Source organism: Haliotis cracherodii, unplaced genomic scaffold (genome assembly GCF_022045235.1).
Source record: "Haliotis cracherodii isolate W230 unplaced genomic scaffold, xgHalCrac1.p SCAF_1, whole genome shotgun sequence".
Classification (NCBI taxonomy): domain Eukaryota; kingdom Metazoa; phylum Mollusca; class Gastropoda; order Lepetellida; family Haliotidae; genus Haliotis; species Haliotis cracherodii.
The window spans coordinates 34,699,517-34,726,192 of NW_027266264.1; the positions used below are offsets into that span (position 1 = coordinate 34,699,517).

A 26,676-nucleotide genomic window follows, 5' to 3' on the forward strand; every position below is an offset into this window, starting at 1 on the left:
CCACTGGCTGAAGTGTTGTGGTTGTACAGCTAGCTGAAGTGATGAGGTTGTACTACTGGCTGAAGTGTTGTGGTTGTACAGCTAGCTGAAGTGATGTGGTTGTACCACTGGCTGAAGTGATGTGGTTGTACCACTGGCTGAAGTGTTGTGGTTGTACAGCTAGCTGAAGTGATGTGGTTGTACCACTGGCTGACCTGATGTGGTTGTACCACTGGCTGAAGTGATGTGGTTGTACAGCTAGCTGAAGTGGTGTGGTTGTACCGCTAGCTGAAGACATCAGGTTGTACCACTGGCTGAAGTGGTGTGGTTGTATAGCTAGCTGAAGACATCATGCAGTGAAGTAGTTGCACTCTGCAATGTCTATTGCAGGCTTTATGATGGCAGCCTGTAAACAATCGAGTCTGGACCATAATATGTCACGGGGGGATCTACACCTACTACACCTAGTGACAACAATTGCATGTCACCAGGCTCAACACTCTATTCTTAAAGGGGGACTATGCTGCAGCCAATTGGCAGTCCCAGTTTAAGTCAAACCCCATGTTGTTTGTCTGCAACTTCTTATTATGCAGGGGCGGTCGGGTAGCCTAGTGGTTAAAGCGTTCGCTCGTCACGCCGAAGACCCGGGTTTGATTCCCGACATGGGTACAATGTGTGAAGCCCATTTCTGGTGTTCCCCGCCGTGATATTGCTGGAATATTGCTAAAAGCGGCGTAAAACTATACTCACTCACTCACTCACTCTTATTATGCATGAAAATCTACCAGCTGATAATTTCCCCTTTCACACAGAGTCAGAGACAATTTCACGCAGGATTATTTAATTAATCCAGGTTTAGATTCAAATTCTGGCACCAAGCATTGAAACATCATTTTTCACCTTTTTTTTGTTCAGCCTTTGAATTCATAAAGTCATAAACAAACCTCCAGGGTATACCTTGCCCTGTGGTTAAAGAAAACACTTCACAAAGTAAACAAATTAAAAACTTCTGTTTTTGTATTACCGTATGTTTTCAGATTGTGAAGTGTTTGTCGTCAACTGCCTTCCGTTTCTCATAAACTTTTACATTCCTAAATATCAACTGAAACAACAGGACCTGTGAAAGTGAGACTGCTTGCAGTGTGTGAAATAGTTTCACAACACAACTAATCTTGTTGACCTGTCAAGACTGTTACACTGCATGATCCTGCGTGAAACTTACTCCACCAAACAAACAAAAACAAGCATAAACAAAAATAAACAAACTGCAAACTAGAATGAAATTTGGACATTTGGCTGGATCATTAATTCACAAGCTACACAGTGAGCCCTTAAATTAAACATAACTTTCCAACCCAAGCATTCAGCTGCAACAGACACTGGTTTGATACAGCCACGACCAATGTGGCAGTCACGATCTGTGCTATTCTGACATGGAAGTTTAACTTGACTGACAGATACAGATAGCAGTGGATTAGCTGTTAGCTAGGTACCTATTTGTACCCTGTGCATGGGTGAATACAATGGTGTCAATACAATCATTTCAGATTTTAAACATGGCCACCATAGAGGCCATATCAATATGATAGTTTACCTATTAAGTTTCCACTTTTGTGTGGTTTGAATTGCAATAGGTGTATAAAAGTGACTATATATGTATACCATATTTGACATAATAAGCGCCAGGGGCACTCTCAAAATTAGAAATAGGGGGCTCTTATCAGAATATTATTTCGGTGAAAAACAACAGAGTGTGAAAGTTTGTAAATTTCATGGTTTATGCCTGAAATGTTTATATAAAACAGATATATATTTCCAGAATTTAATTTCCCATGATTAAGGATGCATATAACACACATATTATTCACGAAAAACAGAGTTAAAAGATTGTAAATGTCGTAGTTTATGCTGACAGCCTGAAATGATACTAAAGAATAGTATGTGCATATCATACACGAAGGATATATTTTCCAGAATTTAATTGCCCAATCGGAAGGGGTGCTATATATATGTATGTATGTATGTATGTATGTATGTATGTATGTATGTATGTATGTATGTATGTATGTATGTATGTATGTATAATATGGTGTGTGTGTGTGTGTGTGTGTGTATATATATATATATATATATATATATATATATATATATATATATATATATATATATATATATATATATATATATATAGAATCCATAGACAGAAAACAGCTGCAGGACATATATTTCATACAATAACGCTGACCCATTTATTGATTCCTGTTTTAATACTGTATTGATTTCAAAAAGTAATATTTACAAAGTTTTGCAATAAGCCAGCCTGATATCTTCCCAGACTAGCATAACCTTTCGCGAAACGAAATGCTTAAATTATATGCATAAAACCATTTGTTAGGCAGATTGCATGGAACATGGTGCAAATCTATTTTCAATATATGTATCTTATCAGGACTCAAGTATTGAAATACATGTATTCTAGGGTAGACTTGGTTCACTGCAGTAACCAGCACTGAGATGATCACAAAGGTTTATGATAGGTGTAGCGCTAAGATTGCTTTGTGGATATGGAACCCAGCATGATAATATGAGCAAGGGAGCCAAGCATGAGATGCAGTTGGACAGTTTTCTCATTGAAAGGAGATGGATTAAATCAATGAGCAGATGGCGAGATATTTGTCATTCATTTACTGTAGTTTCGAGAAATGGAATGCTTCTCCACTGCATTGCAACTTGAATCACAATGCAACAAGTGATACATGATTGTGCATATTACAATATGCAACAATATTACAAAGGTAATAACTTTTTAGCCTTCAGCCTTTATGTGGATCCTTCAGGTACAATGTGAATGTAAGAGCCAGTGTCTGTTCTCATCACTATTGTTGTTGGACTCCCTGTCTTTGAAATAGACTTATGATCATCTCTTTAATACAGACTAACAGTCTTGTAAAACTATGACTGTTTCAGATCACAATCTTTAATATAGACTTACAATCATCGTAGAACTATGACTGTTTCAACACCCTGTTTTTAATCATCATAGCTCTTCGACTCTTCGACTATTGTAACACCCAGTCTTCACCTGAAATTACCATCGTCATAGTGCTTTGACTTTTGAAACTACCAGTCATCACATACACTACGATCATCGTCTTCAGTCTTCACATAAACTTATGATCGTCGTAGTGCTAGGACTATTGTAACACCCAGTCTTCAAATAAACTTACATCGTCGTAGTGCTACGGACTATTGTAACACCCAGTCTTCAGTCTTCACATAAACTTATGATCGTCGTAGTGCTAGGTCTATTGTAACACCCAGTCTTCACATAAACCTACGATAGTTGTAGTGCTAGGACTATTTTAACACCATGTCTTCAGTCTTCACATAAACTTACGACCCTCGTAGTGCTACGGGCTATTGTAACACCTCGTCTTCAGTCTTCACATTACCTTACGACCGTCGTAGTGCTACGGGCTATTGTAACACCCAGTCTTCACATAAACTTACGACCCTCGTAGTGCTACGGGCAATTGTTACACCTTGTCTTCAGTCTTCACATAAACTTACGACTGTCGTAGTGCTAGGTCTATTGTAACACCCAGTCTTCACATGAACCTACGATAGCTGTAGTGCTAGGACTATTTTAACACCATGTCTTCAGTCTTCACATAAACTTACGACCCTCGTAGTGCTACTGGCTATTGTAACACCTCGTCTTCAGTCTTCACATTACCTTACGACCGTCATAGTGCCAGGGGCTATTGTAACACCCAGTCTTCACATAAACTTACGACCGTCGTAGTGCTACGGGCTATTGTTACACCTCGTCTTCAGTCTTCACATTACCTTACGACCTTCGTAGTGCCAGGGGCTATTTTAACACCCAGTCTTCACATAAACTTACGACTGTCGTAGTGCTAGGTCTATTGTAACACCCAGTCTTCACATAAACCTACGATAGTTGTAGTGCTAGGACTATTTTAACACCATGTCTTCAGTCTTCACATAAACTTGCGACCATCGTAGTGCTACGGGCTATTGTAACACCTCATCTTCAGTCTTCACATAACCTTACGACCATCGTAGTGCTACGGGCTATTGTAACACCTTGTCTTCAGTCTCCACATAAACTTACGACCATCGTAGTGCTACGGGCTATTGTAACACCTCGTCTTCAGTCTTCACATAACCTTACGACCATCGTAGTGCTACGGGCTATTGTAACACCTTGTCTTCAGTCTCCACATAAACTTACGACAGTCGTAGTGCTACGGGCTATTGTAACACTCAGTCTTCACATTAACTTACAATTATCGTAGGGTTACTACTTTTGTTCCCCACTCCCAAAGTGTTTTACATATCATTGACAGCATTTTGTAACTTGACAGTGGATGTTTAAGCTTCAGATGGAATCGTACCATGTTCTTCTAGACTAGATATTTCTAGAAACTTCTAGGCTACCCCACCGCCCCTAAAGACTGCAACATGCAGCTATACTATTGTTGACAACCCTCAATAGTAGACATGTGAGTGTATTCCATTTATAAACTAATTTTCTCAAAACTTTACATGAAGCCTTTTTTCATGCTATTGTACTAAAGGGTTTTTCAATTCAGCAACTATTATGTGATTTAAGGAGGCTGGCTGGAAAGTATGTTAGAAATTCAGCAGACAAGAAAATGTTAACTTGTTTACGCTTTGGCTGGAAGCTTCTTACTGGGCTATTCTAAGTGTTCCAAGAATTGTTAAGCTGATTTGACACAATTTTGGTAGCCATTTTGTTTGGGGGGAAAAGGAATAGGATGGTCAATAGCTATTGCTTTACAGCAGATTAATTTTAATTTCAGAGGAAGCTTTTATGGTATTTAAGACATTTGGAAGATTTTACAGATTTTAGGCTGTAGTCACTTTTGCAGAACTGTATTTCAAAGTCTTTGAAGTAAATATTTAGGTTTATCTGATCTTTTTACAATAAGGAAGATTATAAGAGGGGGCGTCCTAGTCAATACCGGTACATGTCGCTTTTTCTTGTTACGTTCTAACCATTAATATAACAAGCTTCCACTTTGCAGTGATTGCATCCCATTTGTAGTGCCAATAACCGGTTCTACAATGAATTGGTAGAAATAACGACCAAAAATAATTCAAAAATAATTTGTTAATTTTCCTTTATAATCTTATACCACACAAATTAAACATCTGAAAAGAGAAGCTTATTATATCCTTGGTATCAAGATCAATTTCTCTTTATAACGCACAAACATGGACATGACTGAGTCCATTTCACGCAATAATAGAAAACTAATAGCCATCGTTTCAGCAGTAATGAACGTGTTAATGCATTCCGTAATTTTTTCCAGCAACATTCTGTTCCCAAGGGTTTGTCCAATGATATCCAATTTCCATTTCAATATGATTCCATAGAGGAATATTATTGATTATTTCATGCAGGCTGTATTGACTCATCGACTGGGTAAATTGTCCGACAGTTTCTATTTCAAAGATCAAACAATCACTAATTACCAGGTATTTTTATCTACAAGAGATGGAATCCTTGGAGGGAATTGTGATGGAATTTCTTCATGGGAAACTACAAAAAAGTCTGGACTGTCAGGAAGGTTTTCCCATCTGCGACTGGATGTGGTGTATTATTAGAACCAACTTTCATAATAGATCTAATACTTTTTCTCTGTCGTAAGTCTTAAAAAAACATCTCTTTGAAAATTACAGTATATCTTTGATTTAACGAACAAGGGCTATAACAAGTTATACACCTGTAACATATTGTCTCATTCAAATCCTTCAGGAAATTATTTTAACTGTCAATCTCAGAAAGAAGAAGAATCTTGGAATAGTTACTTTTATTCTCAATGCAATGAACGATTCTTAACAGTTCTCCAGTGTTGTTCATGTTGTTTGATTGTTGTTTCCGTGCTGCCTCTGGGTTGCAGATGGTGCTGCGTGTCAGTGTTTGGCAACAGCAGACAAACAGAGTAATGCTGTAAGAGATTAACGATCACTTTTGTCTGGCACTTCAAAGGAGCAGTTTAGTTATTTGACAATGGCAATTGTGTTTTTTAAATATGTCAAAGCTTTACTTTGTAAATAGGATTCTACCACTTTGATGTGACTTGAAAGGCTACATGATGTTTACTGATGTTTTTGCTAATATTGATGCTACCAATTTACCACTACTGATAACTTCTACTACTGTATTTGACATAATAAGCGCCCAGGGCACTCTCAAAATTAGAAATAGGGGGCGCTTATTAGAATATTTTTTTGGTGAAAAACAACAGAGTGTGAAAGATTGTAAATTTCGTGGTTTATGCTGACAGCCTGAAATGTTTATATACAACAGATATATATTTCCAGAATTTCATTTCCCATGATTAAGGATGCATATAACACACATATTATACACGAATAAATAAGTCTTGTGTACATTGATCAATCGGAAGGGGTGCTAATTGGGATTGTTCACTAGCCAATATATTAGCAAATATCACCATGGGCGCGTATTAGAGCGGGGAGCTTATTACATCGAATATGGTATACTACAAACAAAAAATAAGGGAACTAATGATTTGAATGCAGCCATGAGTGTACATTTACAATACTGTGGCATTGCATTTAGCCCTGCATTTGAATGCCCTCATCTAATCATAATGAAATTTCACATCATGTATGAACAGCATGCGATGTGTGTAAGCCAAAGTGTGTGGTCCTATAGGCGAATGTCACAATCACTAATGCAATTGAGCTAAGTACATGCTTAGAAATGCCTCAGTAACTCACTGAACAGACGAAATAATGAATTGTGGGTGCAGTAGAGGGGGCTATTCCCATGTCCCAAGTTGCCTGAATGTTTGGCAAATCAAAAAGTCTAAAAGTGTAATTTCTCACCTGTGAGGTCAGGTGAAATTGGGTTTAACGTCACATCCAAGATTGTTGCACTTATATGGCGACATGAATGCACGTGGGTGGGTGGGTGTCTGTGTGGCTGCTTGTACTAGTCCAGACTAATGCCGATTTATAGTGCTAGCCCACTGAGATACCATGCCACAGTTTAACATGAATACCCCACTCAGACACAGTATACTGACGCCAAGCGCCAGACAGGGTAGCAGCAAGTACCAATTCTTTTAACGTCTTTTGGTATGACGTGGACGGGGATCAAACCCCGGACCTTCCGCTCTCAATAGACGCTCTACCACTAGACCACAGAGGTTGTCTCTCACCCGTGGGACAGGTGCTGTCAAACTGGGTGGGTGGGGGGTGCTTCAATGTGACCTGGGCGTGGCAGGCCTGATTAACATGGGTTTTTTGTAAAGTCTAAATGGTTTCTGGTGGGAAAGTTTTGGGGTCATTCAGGAAAAGATACTGATGAGGCTGTTCTGTTTTGGCATGCGAATGTTGGTAATGATGCCACTACTAATACTTATGCTCCAGCTACTAATACAAGGTCATAAATCCGAAGTTACTGTTACTACCACTACTGCTATGCTACTATGATCGTAATACTGAAGCTCTTCATAATCCAGACAATCCAGTGATCGTCATCATGAGCATCAATCCACGCATTTGGAATATGATGACATGCATCAACCAAGTCAGTGCGCTTGACCACACGATCCCGTTAGTCGCCTCTTAGTCTTACAACAAGCATAATCACCTTTTATGACAAGCTTGGGTTGCTGAAGACCTATTCTAACTCCGGATCTTCATAGGTCACTACTGTGATGATATTGCTGCTGCTACTGCTACTCATTAGGACACTGATGTTGCTGTCCGTGCCTCCACCATCACTACAACTCGTACTATTGACTGTTTCTGCTGATGCTGTTTTCATTGGAGATTCCGGGTCAGAATAGGTCTGCAGTACCTCACAAGACACACATATTGACAATAATTGACTCTGTTTTTAAGCAACAACTTTTAAATAATAGCAGCACATGGGGACATTACAAAGAGCAATCATTGAAGGGTCCAGCAATGACTTTTAACAGGTTCATCGTTTTAGGACACTTCTGCATTAAAGGACTGCAGCAATAGACAACCATGATGGGAGAGATGTGTCAGTTGTTGTCCACGATCTTTCAGCTCTTGAGCTTCCTACAAGGTGTGTCTGTCGGGTGTACTATTGGCAATTAGCACAAGCCGCAGTAATTCAGGGACAGGCTTCTCTGTCAACTTCCATTTGTCTCATCTGCTTAAACAATCTCTTTAATAATACATGCTCTTATGTAGTTTGTTCTGGTGGCTTGATTTATCTATGTGGTCCCTAGGAATGTTTTCTGATTAAAATAGTCATGAAAAATAAACTTTTTGATGGCAACCTTAAGAACCGTGATCCAGAGTCCTCAAACTGTGGACCTGCAGTTCAGCGTCAGAAGAACCATATGGAAACTCTGGAGTAAGATTGGACCCCAGCAACCTTAAGAACCCTGATCCAGAGTCCTCAAACTGTGTACCTGCAGTTCAGTGTCAGAAGAACCATATGGAAACTCTGGAGTAAGATTGGTCTCAAGCAACCTTGGCTTGTCATCAGAGGCCTAATATCTTAGATCAGGTCACTTGGTTGATTGTGTGTCTTCATACATGGCACATTGATTATGCTGTCTACCTCCAGTTTGTCTGGGTATTCCGGGTAGCAACCAATTCTTGTAGTTAGAAGGGACTTTGAGTACATGTACTCGACTATGAGATTGACAGTAGCCATTTTTCCTTTTTGTGTGTCCTTTCTCATGTGTCATGAACATTATAGTTACTGGGACTGGCAGTGTCAGTTTGGTTTAGGGACCCCCAATCCAAAATACTGAGTATTAATCTTTTTTAAATCTTATTATCACGGCTAAGTGAAGAAACTTTCGTTTGAGAATAAAAAGAATTATTTCTTGAATCTTGCAATGCAGTAACGACATGACATTGCCAACAATGCAGTGTTGACACTAAGGGGTAATACGTCCAGCCACACCGAGGTACCTTGTATCCCATTAATCACTCATTTTCAAAGTCAGCTTTTTGATATGGACATTCGACTATCATTCGTAAATTCTATCACTGACAAAAAATTTAAACCCAAATTGGAGTAATGCTTCAGTAGAATGCATTTCAGACAGGTACAGACAAGTAGGAATTAGCCTTGTGTCTACCCATGCTGTACTTGGCTGCACCTCTACTAACTGCAGGAGAAATCCTTACTGCAGTCACCAGTCTCACCATGAAGCGTCACTCAATCCAGGTCTTGAATGAAGTCGTAGGGACATTGGCTGACAGTTGAAGATGATAGATCGCCCTTGACAGTTTCTTAACATGACATCCATAGCCTCTTGGGGAAGATATTGACAAGTTAAGTATCTAACATGAAATATCAATAATTTCCTTGGTACCCGTATCAACAGCAGGCTTCGATCAGTGACCACAATCTGAAACATCAGACATGTTTTAGAGGATTTTTGATGTGTCTACGCATTAGGTTTGGGAACGATATGATTTGTGAAAGTAAAAAAAGAATGAGATACTCTGCTTAATGAAATAGCCACTTATCACTGTGTGTTAGTGTTTGTGTGACTTGAAAGGAAGAACTTTGTGGCAGATGAACAGGTAAATCTTAAATACCACATATTCTGAATTTATGAAATTTTCATCTGTATTCCTTGATAGTTGACCATCATGTAACCTAATCTAACTGTTTTTTTCTTTTTACCAGAATATCCATATTATTAATGATGAGTATAGTAATAACATTGATTTGAGTTGATGTAAATGATGCTGATATCGACTCAGTGGGCACAGACCCAGTATTTAGCCTCCCTCTTCTCTTTGAAAGGCACAAAGGTAGTTATAGATGTCTCATTAACCACACTGTGTCCCACTGTATGGGAGGAGGTCGAGGGGAACCAAGTGCTTAAAAAGAACGCTCAGTGTACAGATTGAAATGAAGACCTCTACAAGTTTATCACAGTGTATTGTGGAAGACTGTCAATCTGGTTGATGCTGGTGACAACTACATGTTGTTGACACTGTCAGGGCCGGTAGCTAGCTAAGTTCTGGCAATCCACCAAATTCTACCCTGTGGCCAAACAAAATTGTTTTGTTTTTTCAATTACTGATTGGCATTCCTGAAAACTATTAAAATACTTATTGTCTCCACGTTCTTGCTGGTGTTTTTCTGTTTTGTTTTATCATTATTTCCACTACGTATTATCTATAGTTGTTTGCTATGAAACAGTACATGTTACTCTCCATTTCTGAGCCATCTATTTCTGTACCTGACGTATAATTTTTCAAGGTAGATTGGTGTCTCAGGTGTTCAAATGAAACAGAACCTCTGTTGTTTTCCTTTCTACTTTGCCGTTGATTTCGGGTCAGTTCTAAAACAAATGCCTCCAGCATTTTGGTATTAAGTCCAGAAAATCCATATTGTGAACTAAAACTACTCTGATTAGATTAAACTCACTCACTCACTCACTCACTCACTCACTCACTCTTTCACACACACACACTCACTCACTCACTCTCTCACACACACTCACTCACTCACTCTCTCACACACACACACACACACACTCACTCACTGACTCACACTCACTCACTCACTCTCTCACACACACTCACTCACTCACTCACTCTCTCACACACACTCACACACACTCACTAACTCACACTCACTCACTCACTCACTCACTCACTCACTCACTCACTCACTCACTCACTCACTCACTCACTCTCACTCACTCACTCACGAGTCACACTTGTCTATTCCCCATGCACCATGTAATCAGATGGGGGAAGTCATATGTGCTTCAAGGCCTGCTTAACATGTACACTGCACTATCCACCGACTCCATTGATCATGCTGGTACAGCAGACCAGACCTTTGAGCCGAGACAGTCACTAGGCAAGTTCTTCTAGTCTCAGTGTAGCTGTGACGACCTGCCGGCCATGAAGGACCAGTCATTAATTTGTGGGCTGCCCAGTGACATTTGGGGAGGTTCACCAAACAAATATGAGTCTTCAGGGGACAGTCATAATGAAACTACTTAATTCAACATATCAAGATCCATGCCACTAAAGTATTTACTCTATCAGTATCATAGATAACATCATCTGCTTCTTTTACTGTGTATTGTATGTATTTACAAGGGTCTACATGTTTACTAGGTTCTACATGTTGACAAGGTTCTACATGTTTACAAGGTTCTATGTTTTTACTAGGTTCTATGTTTTTACTAGGTTCTATGTTTTTACAAGAGTCTACATGTTTACTAGTTTCTACATGTTTCCTAGGTTCTATGTTTTTATTAGGTTCTATGTTATTACAGGGGTCTACATGTTTACTAGGTTCTACATGTTTACTAGATTCTATGTTTTTACCAGGTTCTATGTTTTTACAAGGTTCTTCATGTTTCCTAGGTTCTACATTTTACTAGGTTAAACTTCATTACAATATATATATATACAAAAACAGATGGATATCTCTCAGTGTGTTATCTCATTTCGAACTTGATTTTCTTCTGTGCCTAACAGTGATAATCATTATTTAATTAGCACAGTTATCGGGGAGAAGAAGCATTAATGAATATGATAAATGATTCAGCATGATCATCAACACCGGTTTCAAACACGTCCGTTTTTTGATAACATTGATTAGCAAAAGTGTTTTCACAACTTTTGTTATGTACAGTAGCAATTATAATACATCCATCCATGTAAGTATCAGAAACAACAATCTCTCGTTCATCAACAATGAGACAGTGGTGGTTTACTTGGTCGTTACCATAATATCGATCGCTGGGAAATAAAGGTCTCCTGTGCAGTTTTTTATTGGGACGTAAATAACATTGGGTAGACAATTGACTGAAACTTGGAATATGAAGGAAGGAACTGAAGGAGGACAGAAAGTGGGTCATCATCCATGTTCTAATATTTGATATTGTATGCCATAATATATATCATGCTTTTTAGAGTGAATGAGTATGTTTTTATGCCACTTTTAGCAATATATTACAGCCGGGGACACCAGAAACCAACACACCTACCCATGTGGGGAATTGAACCCAAGGCTTCGGGGATGGCAAGCTAACACTTTAACCCCTAGGCTAACACATGTTTGTTGGAGAAGGAGAGACATAATCTACCACTCACAGTGAGTGAGTATAGTTTTATGCTACTTTCAGCAATATCCCAACAATATCTTGTCAGGGGACACCAGAAATGGGCCTCACATATTGTTCTCATGTGGGGTCATTTGAACCGCCTTCAGCATAACAAGCAAGGACTTTAACCTCTTAGTTACTACACAAACCAACCATTCATAGAACCTCATCAGTCTTAAGAAGGGGGCATGGGTGGCCCAGTCGACTAAGGCGCCGCTTTTCGCTGTACAGAGTTGCGTCCCTTGGGCACGCCAAACACCTATGATTGTGGGTTCGAATCCTGGTTCACCCAGATTATGTTTCTAGGTTTGTCATCACCATATCCCGTGCTCGTGGGTTTCACCAAAGTGGTAAAAGTCTAAGACCTGCATCACTTCGGTCTTTCCTACCACATTAAGCTGACACGCCGTGATATATCTGGAATATTGTTAAAAGCGGCGTTAAACCCAACTCACTCAGTCTTAAGAATGTAGAGTGTGGCACATGTCTGTTCTCTTGAATCACTGACATATTATAATAATCTAATATTATTATGATCACTTGAAAAATCTGATTGAATTAAGAATAAAAATGTTAGCAAACGCTTGATGGTTAAAATCCCCACAATGGCAGGGCTCCATCATTGTGACTCTTAAATTATGATCCTGTGTTTGTTCTGAAGAATAAACATTTCATTCTACATAAACACAAACTGTTTGCTTACCTGTGACAACTGGTGTGGGGATTGCAGTTTGAATCGGTCTCCAGTAACCTGTGCTTACCTTGGACAGCGTCTCTAAGGGGCATTGGTCACACCCGGTGACATGGTTAACTGCATGACTTCAACCTTAACAGTATTGGACATTGACATTTATTTTTCTGGTCCAGACTTTATTATTTACTGGCCACTGTCATATAGCTGGAACACTGCTGTGTGTGGCCGTAAAGAAAAAATGATCAAAGTTATGATAATGGACAAAATAAACTGACAAAAAGGCACTTGCAGGGAGGGTTGTTTAATGGAGGAAGGAACTTGCTAATGGTAATATATAGGAAAAGTCTAGGATTTAGAAATAAGGTTGGGTGCACCTGATCCCTAAGTCACGAAATAAACAAAAATATGTAATAGGGTGACATGTTAGGTGTCTGAAAGGGGAGTTGGCAGGTGAAATATCATTATTCAAATTGACTTAGATTACATCATGTTGTCATGGCCACATGTTTTTTTCTGAAAATGTATAAACATTTTGTGGGATTAATTATTTAAACATCAAAGAAGGCAGCAACCCACTTTTTGTTCATTTTGGTGACAAACTATCAAGGGGAGCCATAAATTCATATCTGTAACTACAATTTAACTACCAGTGCATCAGTGGCTTTGCACATTTTTAACTTCTTCAACTCGTTCATGGGAGAGCTAAAACTTGTGCATGTGTTCTTGATGTAATTGGGCTTGACATTGTGTAGGTGTTCTTGACATGTGGGGCTTGACATTGTGTAGGTGTTCTTGATGTAATTGGGCTTGACATTGTGTAGGTGTTCTTGACATATGGGGCTTGACATTGTGTAGGTGTTCTTGAAATATGGGGCATGACATTGTGTAGGTGTTCTTGATGTATGGGGCTTGACATTGCGTAGGTGTTCTTGATGTATGGGGCTTGACATTGTGTAGGTGTTCTTGATGTAATTGGGCTTGACATTGTGTAGGTGTTCTTGATGTAATTGGGCTTGACATTGTGTAGGTGTTCTTGACATATGGGGCTTGACCTTGTGTAGGTGTTCTTGATGTATGGAGCTTGCCATTGTGTAGGTGTTCTTGATGTATGGGGCTTGACATTGTGTAGGTGTTCTTGACATATGGGGCTTGACATTGTGTAGGTGTTCTTGATGTAACTGGGCTTGACATTGTGTAGGTGTTCTTGATGTAATTGGGCTTGACATTGTGTAGGTGTTCTTGACATATGGGGCTTGACATTGTGTAGGTGTTCTTGATGTATGGGGCTTGACATTGTGTAGGTGTTCTTGATGTATGGGGCTTGACATTGTGTAGGTGTTCTTGATGTAATTGGGCTTGACATTGTGTAGGTGTTCTTGATGTAATTGGGCTTGACATTGTGTAGGTGTTCTTGACGAATGGGGCTTGACATTGTGTAGATGTTCTTGACGTATGGGGCTTGACATTGCGTAGGTGTTCTTGACGTATGGTGTTGAACATTGTGACAGACACTAAAATTGCAAAACTGAACACGCCACAAACCAACCAGGATGATCATTTAAAAATGTTTTTGACCAAAGCCCACAAGCCCTTTGGGATTGAAAGTAAAATGGTTGACATGTATTTTATATATTGTTCAAATCATTTTTATATTTGGTATATGGCCGCAGGTAGTATTGGAGGTAAAGAATGAAAAACAACTATATACAGGTGTTAGAAGTAGCTTGATTAACTCATAATTGAGATAGGTATGGTCTAGTTTGTGAGGTCATAGAGTCACTTCTGAAAGAGTGTACTATGTAAAGTAACTTTCAAAGTAGCTTCGAAATTTAAGAATAATCATTTCTATCTCAACTCTTGAAGTAAGTAAAAGGGAATCTGTCCCTAGCAACCATTGCTAGGCTGACAAGGCAATGTAATATTTGGGGTGTAAGGCTTGCTGACTTACGTGGATTGTTGCTCATAATATCAGTCACAGGATTATCTGGTCCTTAATTATTTACAGACCGCTGTCATGTAGCTGGAATATTGCTGAGTGTGGCGTTAACAACCAACACACAGACACATAAAGGGTTAAAATTAGTCTCGGGTACACTAGGGTAAGACTTTTAGATTGTTTCCGTTTATGAATGGACAGGCCAGAGCAAAACCTATGAATGGAAAATGATGTAATGAAGCTATCTGTATATTCATTCACTTTTGAAGGATGAAAAACACAAGGTTGACAAGAATATTTGAAATGCAAATGTAATAAATGTTTAATAATACCCTTTTCTATCAGAAGAGGGGCATTTGGGTAGTCTTGTGGTTAAAGCATTCGCCCATCATGCGGAAGACCAGTGTTCAATTCCCGACATGGGTACAATGTGTGAAGCCCAGTTCTGGTGTCTCACACGGTGATATTGCTGGAATATTGCTAAAAGCGGTGTGAAACTCATACCCCTCACTCTAACAGAAGACTCCATTTGTGAAGCCCGTTCAGGCTGACCCTCCCAAGGTTCACACACCATGAATGGAGTTTGGGTTAGAATTGTCAAAAGAAGCAATTTCATGGAAGAGATGGTTCCCTCGTGAATTAATGTTGCAAGTTCCTCCCCAAAGTTCAGAACTAACAAAATAAATTCACTCGAGATATGTATAGATTTTCTCTACACATGTTCCATGGATATTTGTTACTGTAAGGTGGGGTCAGTGGGGTAGCCTAGTGGTTAAGGTGTTCACTCATCAAGCTGAAGACCCGGGTTCGATTCCCTACATGGGTACAATATGTGAACACCATTTCTGGTGTCCCCCTCCGTGATATTGCTCGAATATTGTTAATTGTGTAAAACTATGCTCACTCACGCCCTTCTATAAGGTGGATGTATATGTCATGTATTCATTCACATATTGTTATACAATAACGTAGATGTTTGCCACACTACGTGTCGCATTGTTGAACAACACTACACTACAACACTACACCCTTTGTTACATTGTTATACGATACTGTACTGACATTGTTATATTTCTATATGGTACATCTTTTTGTTTATTCAAATGCTAAAAGTCGAGTAAGCTTGTGTCACAATCTCATTAAAATCAGACCTTAGTTCTCGCTACCGCTAAGCAAAGATCTGAGGACATCCCATTGGGGGTCACGTCAGAACGACCTTTCACCTGACCAGTCAGTGCGTCGCTTACCAGTTTATAAAAGTGACAGTCGGAATGTGATTTCTAATCATGCAATCTCGAAAACTTTAACATGGGGTATTCCGAATGATAGTTACGGATTTAACGACTGAATCCTTACAATCTAGACCATCTATTAGCCATTCCAGAATGTTTTTTTGTTCTGGTTTCAAATCTTAAATTGAGAATTTGTCAAAATATGTTTCGAAGCGTAGTCGCCAATTTGAAATTAGTGCCGTAAAGCACAAGAAACCTGCCTTCTGACTGGTCATTCCATTGGTCGGTCAAAGTTCGCACAAGGTCAGTCTGACATGACCCGTAATGGGATGTCCTCAGATCTTTGTTTAGCGGAAGTGAGAACTAAGATCTGATTTTAATGAGATTGGCTTATGTCAAGGTCTGTTTGTCCAGCCTCTGGCGTCAGTCATCCGGTATGCATCATAAACATCTTCTCATGAGAAACCACTGGACCAAAGAAAATGAAACTTCACATACTTGTTCCCACTTATGATGACTCACCAATTTGTTCAAGGTTTGAATCTGAATTTCAAAATGACCACAGCAGCTGTATAGAAAAAACATGTTGTGGCTATTACTCAGCCATATTTGTTAAAAATGTAATGAAATGTATAGTTAGTAGTGGGGTTAATAAATACATAAGTTCTGTTTTTTGCAATTTATTAATTCTTGACCTTTATTTTACATTTGCACATTTACCATGCTCCTGAATTCTCTCTGGCTGCATAAACACACTGTAAACATAATTATACCCCTGTTTACGAAGTAAATTGGGGGTATATAGCGTTCCGTTCGTCCGTCCTTCCGTCCGAGCTTTTGTACGGCCCATAACTTTTTAACCATGCACCCTAGCTTCACCAAACTTGCTACACACATTTACCACAATGAGTACTTGTGCCTTTTACTTGTTTGAAGATTCTTAATTTTTTTATTTTTGCCGTTTCCATAGAATCATGGTGAACATGGGTACAATGTGTGAAGCCCATTTCTGGTGTCCCCCGCGATGATAATGCTGGAATATTGTTAATTGTGGCATAAAGCCATACTCACTCACTCACTCACTCACTCACTCACTCACTCACTCACTCACTCACTACAGGATCTTATTACTAAATCTATTTATGGCCATTACATGGTCATTTTCGTAACATGAAATAACATTTGGTATTTGTTTAGTTAATTGTAAAATTTAACACACATGTTCTGTATTTTTTGCTGTATTTATAATATTGACCTTGTTTTGACTGCATGTTTGCATGTTTGGCTCTGTAAACTCTCTTCAAACATTTCCATGACTGAAGTTTCCACTTATGATGACATCATAGAGACAAAACCCTTTCCATACACATAAGAAATCTCTGCTTATAGAGAGCTACAGTGCAATGACACTAGTTTTGTGTTTTTCAGTGTTGAGGTGTTCCATTTCCTTGCAGATAAGCTTGTGTTGTCATTGCCATGCACAATCATACAGATACAATCTTGTCATGCATTATCAATTTCCGATCTCAACCAGGTAACATCGTTGAAAGTGTCAGGAAGCAGGCAGCAGGATCTGGGCTCTCCCTGTATGGGGTGTATGACTGAACTACGTCAACACCACATTGTTAGGACATGGCAGTTGTAATCTAAACAAACAAAGAATAATTTTCTGTAAACACCAAACAGGATATGTTTTTTTTTTCTTTTGGTCCTTTTTTTTTTTCCGTTTCACTGCATTCAACATCATCTTCAGTTTTTGCGTGTAACATTTGGGTTAGCTCTGTGGAGTGCATGAGAGGACAGAAGCTGTTTTTCTGGGAATAGTGTTATCAATATTATCAGTTCCGTCCTTGTTATGAATGGTTATTAAAAGTATGCTAGTTCATCAAAGAATTACATATATTAGTGAATTATAGCCTGTTTCCATTTGTTTGACATGCTTGTAGATCACCGCGACCTTCAACAAACAAGATTAGGTTTGCAGCAGGAATGATATCTACAAAACTGTCAAACTATCCTGCGTTAGTGGAGTCATTCTGAAAATAGCTCCATAACTCACAGTTTAAGATTGCAAGGTGGATTTTCCAAATTCTTTACAAAGACATAAAATATGTGCTTCTAAAGTCTGTTTGCAATCGTTTCTGATGAATCTATTTTTAGCCAATACCCCTGCTAGGATAGCCAATAAAATTTGGTTTATTGATGTCCTATATCTTTGCACAGAGCTGGCTAAATCCCACATCAAACAGAAGTTGAGATAATTATTGAAAAACACTGAGGGTCTGTTCTTGCTTCTTTCTTTGGACCAGACAGTTCAAGATCTCGGTGGATGGAGGTGATTAGGGTATAAAGTTTATTTGCACTATGCATATATTGTATTTCATCTAGTAAAGATTTGTGGGAATACATGTCACAATTTTCTGAAAATCATGAGTGAGTGAGTGAGTGAGTTGGGTTTAACGCAGCTTTCAACATTATTCCAGTTATATCACGGTTTGTCAGCTTAATGTGGGAGGAAAGCCAAAAGTTATGCAGGTCTTAGATGTTTACCACTTCGGTGAAACCGACGAGCACGGGTATAGTGCTGACAAACCAGGAAACATAATCTTGGCGAACCGGGATTCGAACCCATAATGATAGGTTTCTGGTGTGCCCAAGAGACCCAACTCTGCACAGCAAGTCGCAGCGCCTTGGACGACTGGGCCACCGCCCAAGAGACCCAACTCTGCACAGCAAGTCGCAGCGCTTTAGACAACTGGGCCACCCATGCCCCCTGGAAAATCATGAAACTCAAAGGAAAATGATATGATTGATTTATCAAGTCCTTAATAAAATTGAGCTTCTTTGTAATGGGCAAGATTCCTCACTCAGCATGCTCAAAGTGCTGCACCAATATTACCCGGTCAATGGATCAATGTCCTCTCAAATGTAATTCTCAGCTTCCTGGGGAGTATACAACCTAAGCTGCCTTACAAGGTTAACAGTCACATTACCATCTCATCCTGAGGGTGCCCATTCACTGCTAGGTGAACAGGTGCATTTTAAATACAATCAACAAAGGAGACACTACATGTAACAGTGGTCATGTATTGAGTTATCACACCTAACAATGCCTCAGTGAACCAACCAGTAGAAAAACAGATAGTGTACGAAAAAATTATATAAGTTACATTCAACAATAATTGGCAATATCTTTTTACATTTGAAACACTTTGAACAATCTCAAATGATGTGTTGCATGATGGTAAATCTACCATGATAAATGCAATGTCTACTCTCGCCACATTCTCCTGCGACCACCTCATACATAATGTATTCCACTATGCCCGTTGTTTGTATGATTTTGTCCGCCGACTGCTCTATTGCTTCAGTCTCGCTGTGACTGTAAGTGTGGCACTGTGTTGCTCATTGTTTAATCATCAATAATGCACAGTCCTCCAGCGTGTTGCGTGTTGTTCGCGCCAGCTACAAGTTGATGTGCTAAGGGTTCCGGACCTTTATAACACAGTAGTGCAATATGTGTCGAGTGGTTCCGGACTAATGTGTTAACTATACACCGTGACCAGTAGTAACGGATTAGTTGGTCCTGTTGTCAGACTGCTTGGCCGCCTCCAGTAACGATATATTACTGTCTTGAAACCCGACTAAAATAAATAATGGGTTATGTGCTGGTACTGTGTGGAACGGACTCTCTCATTGTCAAAGTCGTAGGTTGAAGACCCTATGTAGCAATCAATACTGACATGAAGCAAGTGTGGTCCCGCTTGGCTCATGTTTCAGAGAGATTATGGACCCGAGTAGTTTCCATGGAGCCGATTTTATCGTCAAAGGTGAATAAAATCTGGATTTGATGGTCACAATGGCTGCTGAAATGGATAGTCCTCTGTCATCACAAAATACCTGCCAACATGATGTGGATCAATGCTTACTCAACTTGGCACTTACAGGATTTGGGGACTCACTGTTCACTCACCTCACCTCACCTCGCCTCGCCTCGCCTCGCCTCGCCTCGCCTAATAGATGGAGCTGTGAATGTTATTATTTTGGAGATAGAGTTTATTGAGTACACATGGATTTTAAAGGATTCTGGATTCCAGCCTGTCAATAATTAAATTTTAAATAATGTTCTCCACTGAAACCACAGGGTTAATCAGGCTGAAATATTTATCGTCACTGGAATAGTGTCTCTAATTCATTTGCTTTACAGAATGCAGATCAATTTTAAACATTACCGTCACAGCAACCATATTGTACTTCTCACTTTTGTCCAGTTCTCAACCACTTTTGTGCGAATCAATGAGCAGTCTGACAGGCACAATGACATGCATTATTCTTGTTTCATGTTCTAAATTTGACCCTGTACTATTACTATAAGGCATGTTAAGAATAGTCATGTGACTTAATCCTGTCACATCAGGTGTCCATTTGTGTATTTATATCTTCTCAGTGTAGTTTCTATCCTTTGTATGTGTATGATACCATTATATTCGTTATATAAAATCTACATATATAGTGTTTGGAGGAATATATAGTGTGAGGCTATTATGCATTATGATAAAAATTTTGCTTATTTTGAAATAAATAACTGTGTAACTATTTCACAATGTTGTTTGTGATTTGGTCACATTATGATGTAGGTTTGTATACATAAACATACATCCCCAAACATCTTGTGATTACATCATTTTCAACATCTTTTCGACCGGTGAAGGTCCCGGGTAGAATAGGTCTTCAGCAACCCATGCTTGCTGTAAAAGGCGACTATGTTTGTCGTAAGAGGCGATTAACGAGATCAGGTTGTCATGCCCGCTGACATGGTTGGAACATGACATGGTATCCCAATTGTGTGGATCGATGCTCATGATATCAATCACTGGAATGTCTTGTCCAGCCAGACTTGATTAGTTACAGACCAACGTCATATGGCTGGAATATTGCTGAGTGCAATGTTAAACAACAAACAAACAAACAATAAACATCTTTTCTGATACTATTTTGGGTAAATTTTTCTAAAAGCAAAACAATCGTTATTGTGCATATGATGACTCTTTAATTAATGACAGAATTATCAGTATTGTTTTTGCTGATTTCTACCCTTCTTTACCTTGATTTTGAGTCCAATAATTTGATTTATCATATAGCAGATCTTGTAAAAAGATTCAGTTGAGCCAGACCCTCATGTCTCCATGTTTCTTCCTGTTCTTGTTCGCCGTGTTTCATACATAGATGTATTGATCCGTGCTCAGTGACGTTAACTTCAATAAAGACACAACTTTCAACTTTCTCCATTCAAAAAGACAATGTGCTGTTTTTGCCTCTAATCCTATCCCCCCTCCAGCACATAACAGTCTTACATTTACCAGGATTGATAGCGCCAGAAAATGGAACGGTACTGATGAGTCACCAGAGTTAAATCAAATAAGCTTAGTTGTAGATACAAGAAGACATTCTCGAGTTACATTGCGTAAGTGATTGTGTCTGTATATCACAATAACTCCGACCTATGGGGACGGAGATTGGTCTTTTTGTATAAGATGTAGACAGATATCGTCTAAGTGTGCGCTAGGCACAGATTCTAGATGTGTCAGGATTTGAGATGAACTAGTCTACGCTGATTGGATTGTCGACGATACCTTGGGTTTGGGTGACTGTACATTCTGTCTTTGTCACGGATCACCCTTTGTCCCTGGCCAAGACTGAAAGTGATATCTGTGAATACAATGTACAGTTGTTGTATTCCTGTTATTATACAACTGTGTCAGTTTCAACATAGTAGTTTTACTTTTCTTATTTGGTCACAAATCAGGAAAACAGCCTAGTTGAATGAAATAATTGTTTAATCAAGGAATCCAAGTTACCTTCTAATGATATCCTCAACATGTGGAATAAGAAAAAGTAGCATAAAAACGTGAATTATTCAATGTTAAGTAGTGTCAAGAATTGAATTATTCAGAATTAATCAGTGTCAAGAATTGAATTATTCAATGTTAAGTCAGTGTCAAGAACTGAAATATTCAATGTTGAGTAGTGGCAAGAACAGAAATATCCAATGTTGAGTAGTGGCAAGAACAGAAATATCCAATGTTGAGTAGTGGCAAGAACAGAAATATCCAATGTTGAGTAGTGTCAAGAACAGAAATATCCAATGTTGAGTAGTGTCAAGAATTTAATTATTCAATGTTAAGTAGGGTAACATCGGTTTTGAAACATTTACTGCAATCAACGCGAATGTCACTGACCACATTTTACAAATATGGAAACGTCATAGAACAAACCAGATGAACTCACCATAATATGTGACGTCATTTTCTCTACCCTATGATGTCACCTTACAACAGGCTTGATAATGGCCCGTCGTCAAGCAATATGAGGGCATTATCAAGTTACAGTGGCCCGCTCATTTCTGATAACATGCGGGCGGTTTAATGATATTTCTATCCATTTAAGCTATAATCAATGTTAAGTCAGTGTCAAGAACAGAAATATCCAATGTTGAGTAGTGTCAAGAATTTAATTATTCAATGTTGAGTAGTGTCAAGAACTGAAATATTCAATGTTGAGTAGTGTCAAGAACTGAATTATTCAATGTTAAGCAGTGTCAAGAACTGAATTATTCAATGATGAGTGGTGTCAAGAACTGAATTATTCAATGTTGAGTAGTGTCAAGAATTGAATTTTTAAATGTTAAGTCAGTGTCAAGAACAGAAATATCCAATGTTAAGTAGTGTCAAGAATTTAATTATTCAATGTTGAGGAGTGTCAAAAACTGATATATTCAATGTTGAATAGTGTCAAGAACTGAATTATTCAATGTTAAGCAGTGTCAAGAACTGAATTATTCAATGATGAGTGGTGTCAAGAGCTTAATTATTCAATGTTGAGTAGTGTCAAGAATTGAATTATTCAGATTCAGTGATAAGCAGTGTCAAGAACTGAATTATTCAATGTTGAGTGGTGTCAAGAACTGAATTATTTAATGTTGAGTAGTTTTAAGATTTGAATTAATCAGTGTCAAGAACTGAATTATTCAATGTTAAGCAGTGTCAAGAATTGAACTATCCAATGTTGAGTAGTGTCAATAATTGAATTAGTCATCCATTTTGTTCTATGCTTTGTTGCTGAAACTTTACTCACTAACTCACTCACATCAACACAGAATGTTTGACTCATGAAATATTTTTGTTATTTATTTAATTGTTGGTATTTCTTGTTGCCAGGTGTCAATGCCTGCTGAAGCCCACACTGTCCGCTGTGGGGTGGATCACACTGTCATACTCTGCAGGTCTTTCTGCTGAGTGGAAAAAAATAGGTGTTATACTGTGATTGACATAAGAACAACATTGTGCATGACAGCCTTCTTGGGGATACACTATGATTGACTTCATGGCGATACACATCGATTGACTTCATGCGGACGACACCATGATAGCCTTCATTGGGACAACTTTGGGACAGCCTTCTGGGGATGACATCATGACAACCTTCAAGGAGACGACATTGTGACAGCCTTCATGGAGATGACATGATAGCCTTCAAGGGAACGACATTGTGACAGCCTTCATGGGGACGACATTGTGATAGCCTTCATGGGGACTGTTGGTTAGTTCTCTCAGCATGCTCAGTGGGAACAGATATGACATGTGGTATCCAAGTGCAAGAGACACGCTTGACATTCAGGGCATGTGTTTTCTAGAACTAACCCAAATAATGATAACAAGGACATATAAAAAACAAGGAGTTTCTTCTCAACAAATGGATACCAGATGCAGCAAGGGGGAGACTTTTCTTCAGTGCCTGGTAGTTCAGTTGACATTTAGGAATAGTTTCTGTTGAGGAGGGAAATTATTAGATGAGTTGAAGATGTTTGCTCTATATTCAAAGTATTTAACAGTTTCTAAGATTTGTATTTTTATTATCTAGATGTCTTATTCTAACTTTCCCATTGATACAATGAGGTGGTTTGTGTGTATTCTATTGAGCTTTGCACACTTATTGAAAACCATGCTAAACTCATACTTGACTATAGAGGCCTATAGGAAAATCACTCATGATCTTTACACCTACATGCAGAAAGGTTCTAATGCTGAGGCTGTATGGAACATGAAACGTGGTTACAATGCAGTGACTTCATGGTATAAAGAACATTGCATCACTACTCTTGTTCTCTCTTGCCATACACAATACACAATCTGTTATAAATTCACAGTTTGTTTGAAGTCACACTGTTTTGATGATTTGTCTAAGGCACCGCAATTCGCTGTGCAGAGTTGCATCCCCGGGGCACGCCAGAAACCTATGATTGTGGGTTCGAATCCCACTTCGCCCCGATTATGTTTCTCGGTTTGTCAGCACCATACCCGTGCTCGTGGGTTTCACCAAAGTGGTAAATGTCTGAGACCTGCATCACTTCAGGCTTTCCTCCCACATTAAGCTAACACACCGTGATATAACTGGAATAATGTTAAAAGTGGCGTTAACCCCAACTCACTCACTCACTTTAGTCTATGATTCGCTGTAATTAGCAATAGATTAACGTACTTGCCTTCTGATTCACAACCGTTCGAGTTGTGAGGTAAACACAAATCCAAACCTGCAGACCTGCAGACATCCTAAACAGTCCATTCCCAGGTACCCAGTTGAAATGTAACTGGAGATTTGGGCTGGAGATTGTTGTTAGTATGTCACGGTCAAATATTTTTTTATTCTTTTGGTGTAATGTAGATATATGTGTTTGTTTATTCTTTAGTAACATTATTGTTCAACAGTCTTCCAGCTATATGACCATGGCTTGTAAATAGTTCAATCTAGACCAGATAAAACAGTGATTGATAATATGAGCAAGGTACGACACACATCAAGCCAATCTATAAAGTCACCTCTTATGACAAGCATAGGTTGCTGGAGTTGGAGGATATGGGGCTTAACTTCCTGTTCAACATTATTGCACATATATAGAGACGTGTGCGCACGTGTGTGTACTAGTCTGGACTAATGCCAGCTTTATAGTGCTAGCCCACCATTTCAGATAAAGTATCACCGAAGACCCGGGTATAATGTGTGCAGCCCATTTCTCGTGTCCTGAGCTGTGATATTGAAGGAATATTGTTAAAAGAGGCATAAAACCATACTCACTCAGACACAGTATAGAGTACAGAGACTCCAAGCCGACCAGTCTTTTTGTTACCCTGCCTAGCCCTCAGGGTAAAAGAAAGTATTGGCTTGATGCAGCCAGGGGATCAAACCACTGACCATCCACTCTCCAGGCAGACACTCTATCCACAAGAATGCTCAGGGCATATCATTACTGATGTGCTGATTGCTGATGCTGTGCCCAGAGAACCTTACGTAATTGTTGGAATAGAGGCATCACTAGAGTAGCCTGAATTATTTTTGTCTTATTTGATATGGGAAACTAGTGAAATATGACATTTATTACATAGCTGTGTGCTGATAGACAGATGTACTCAGGTATAAGCTAGAAATAGACTCATCAGATTATCCTGAGATTAGATCACACAAAAACCCATCGCTACAAATTCCAGGAAGCAGTTTATATAAATACCAAGATCCAGTCACCATGTACTTTCATTGCTTAAGCTGAGGAGCCTGTACAGAGTGGAATGTTGGATGGAGCCTTGGGCACACCATGCAGTGTTCGATACCCATGAAGATTCGGGGTAAAACAGATCTTCAGCATCCCATGCTTGTCGTAAGAGGTGACTAACAGGATCTGGTGTTCAGGCTCACTGACTTGGTTGATGCATGTCATCGTATCCCAATTGCATGGATCAATGCTCATGATGTCAATCACTGGATTGTCTGGTCCAGACTCGATTATTTACATACCACCGTCATATAGCTGGAATATTGACGAGTGCGGCATTAAACAACAAACATCAAACCAGTGTTTGAGAACGGAAGTGTAATGCAGACTTGATGGTCGCAAAATTTCAAAGAATGATTTTCTTTCTGTACAATACTGAAATAAGTAACATTTAACTATCTGTCAGCAGCAACACACTGGGCTGATGCAGTTCACCAAAGTAATAAACACTGAGAAAGATACTTTCATCCCACTTGGTGGTATCTTGACATGACTTGGATCACTCACTATGTGCAAATCGGAACTTGTACCCTTGGAGGTATTGATGAATCTTCACAATTATTATTAATTGTTGAAAAATCTATATAATTGTTTTGGATGATTAATTAAGCCTGCCTTGATGAATGTGCATCATTAACAACAGCAGGTGTAGTGTCACCTGGATATACTTGGTTCCCTCTGCTCTGAAACATTTACTCACTCGCTGTCACCATGGCATTTGAATCATGACATCACCATTTTTGGTCCCTGAACCCCATTGTTACCGGCAACCTAAAATATATCAGGTGTTGCACTTATATACCACTCCAATTTTGATTGTTTTATGTATCATGGAAAGGTAAAAAGAATATCCCAGATTCTCATATGTGAAGTGTATGTTTCAACAGAATGAAGGATATGTGATGAAAACAAATACAGTAAACTACTGTTATAACGAACACGCTTATAACGAACTGACGGATATAACGAACTTACTTTTTGGTCCCGACTGCTTGCTGTAGTCATGCTGTATATATACTTATAACGAACTACGGTTATAAAGAACTAAAATTAGTAGTCCCTTTGAG

At 39.0% G+C, this 26,676-nt stretch overlaps 1 protein-coding gene across 1 annotated transcript in view; it reads left to right on the forward strand.

Annotated features, from left to right (window-relative positions):
• LOC139476717 (RCC1-like G exchanging factor-like protein) overlaps window positions 1–24,157 on the forward strand; it is a 67,225-nt gene extending 43,068 nt beyond the window's left edge. Inside the window, exon 12 of the mRNA XM_071259432.1 lies at window positions 23,223–24,157. Coding sequence (XP_071115533.1) covers window positions 23,223–23,300 — 78 coding nt within the window. The 3' untranslated portion in view covers window positions 23,301–24,157. The remainder of the gene's footprint in view (window positions 1–23,222) is intronic.
• Window positions 24,158–26,676: the final 2,519 nt, after the last annotated feature.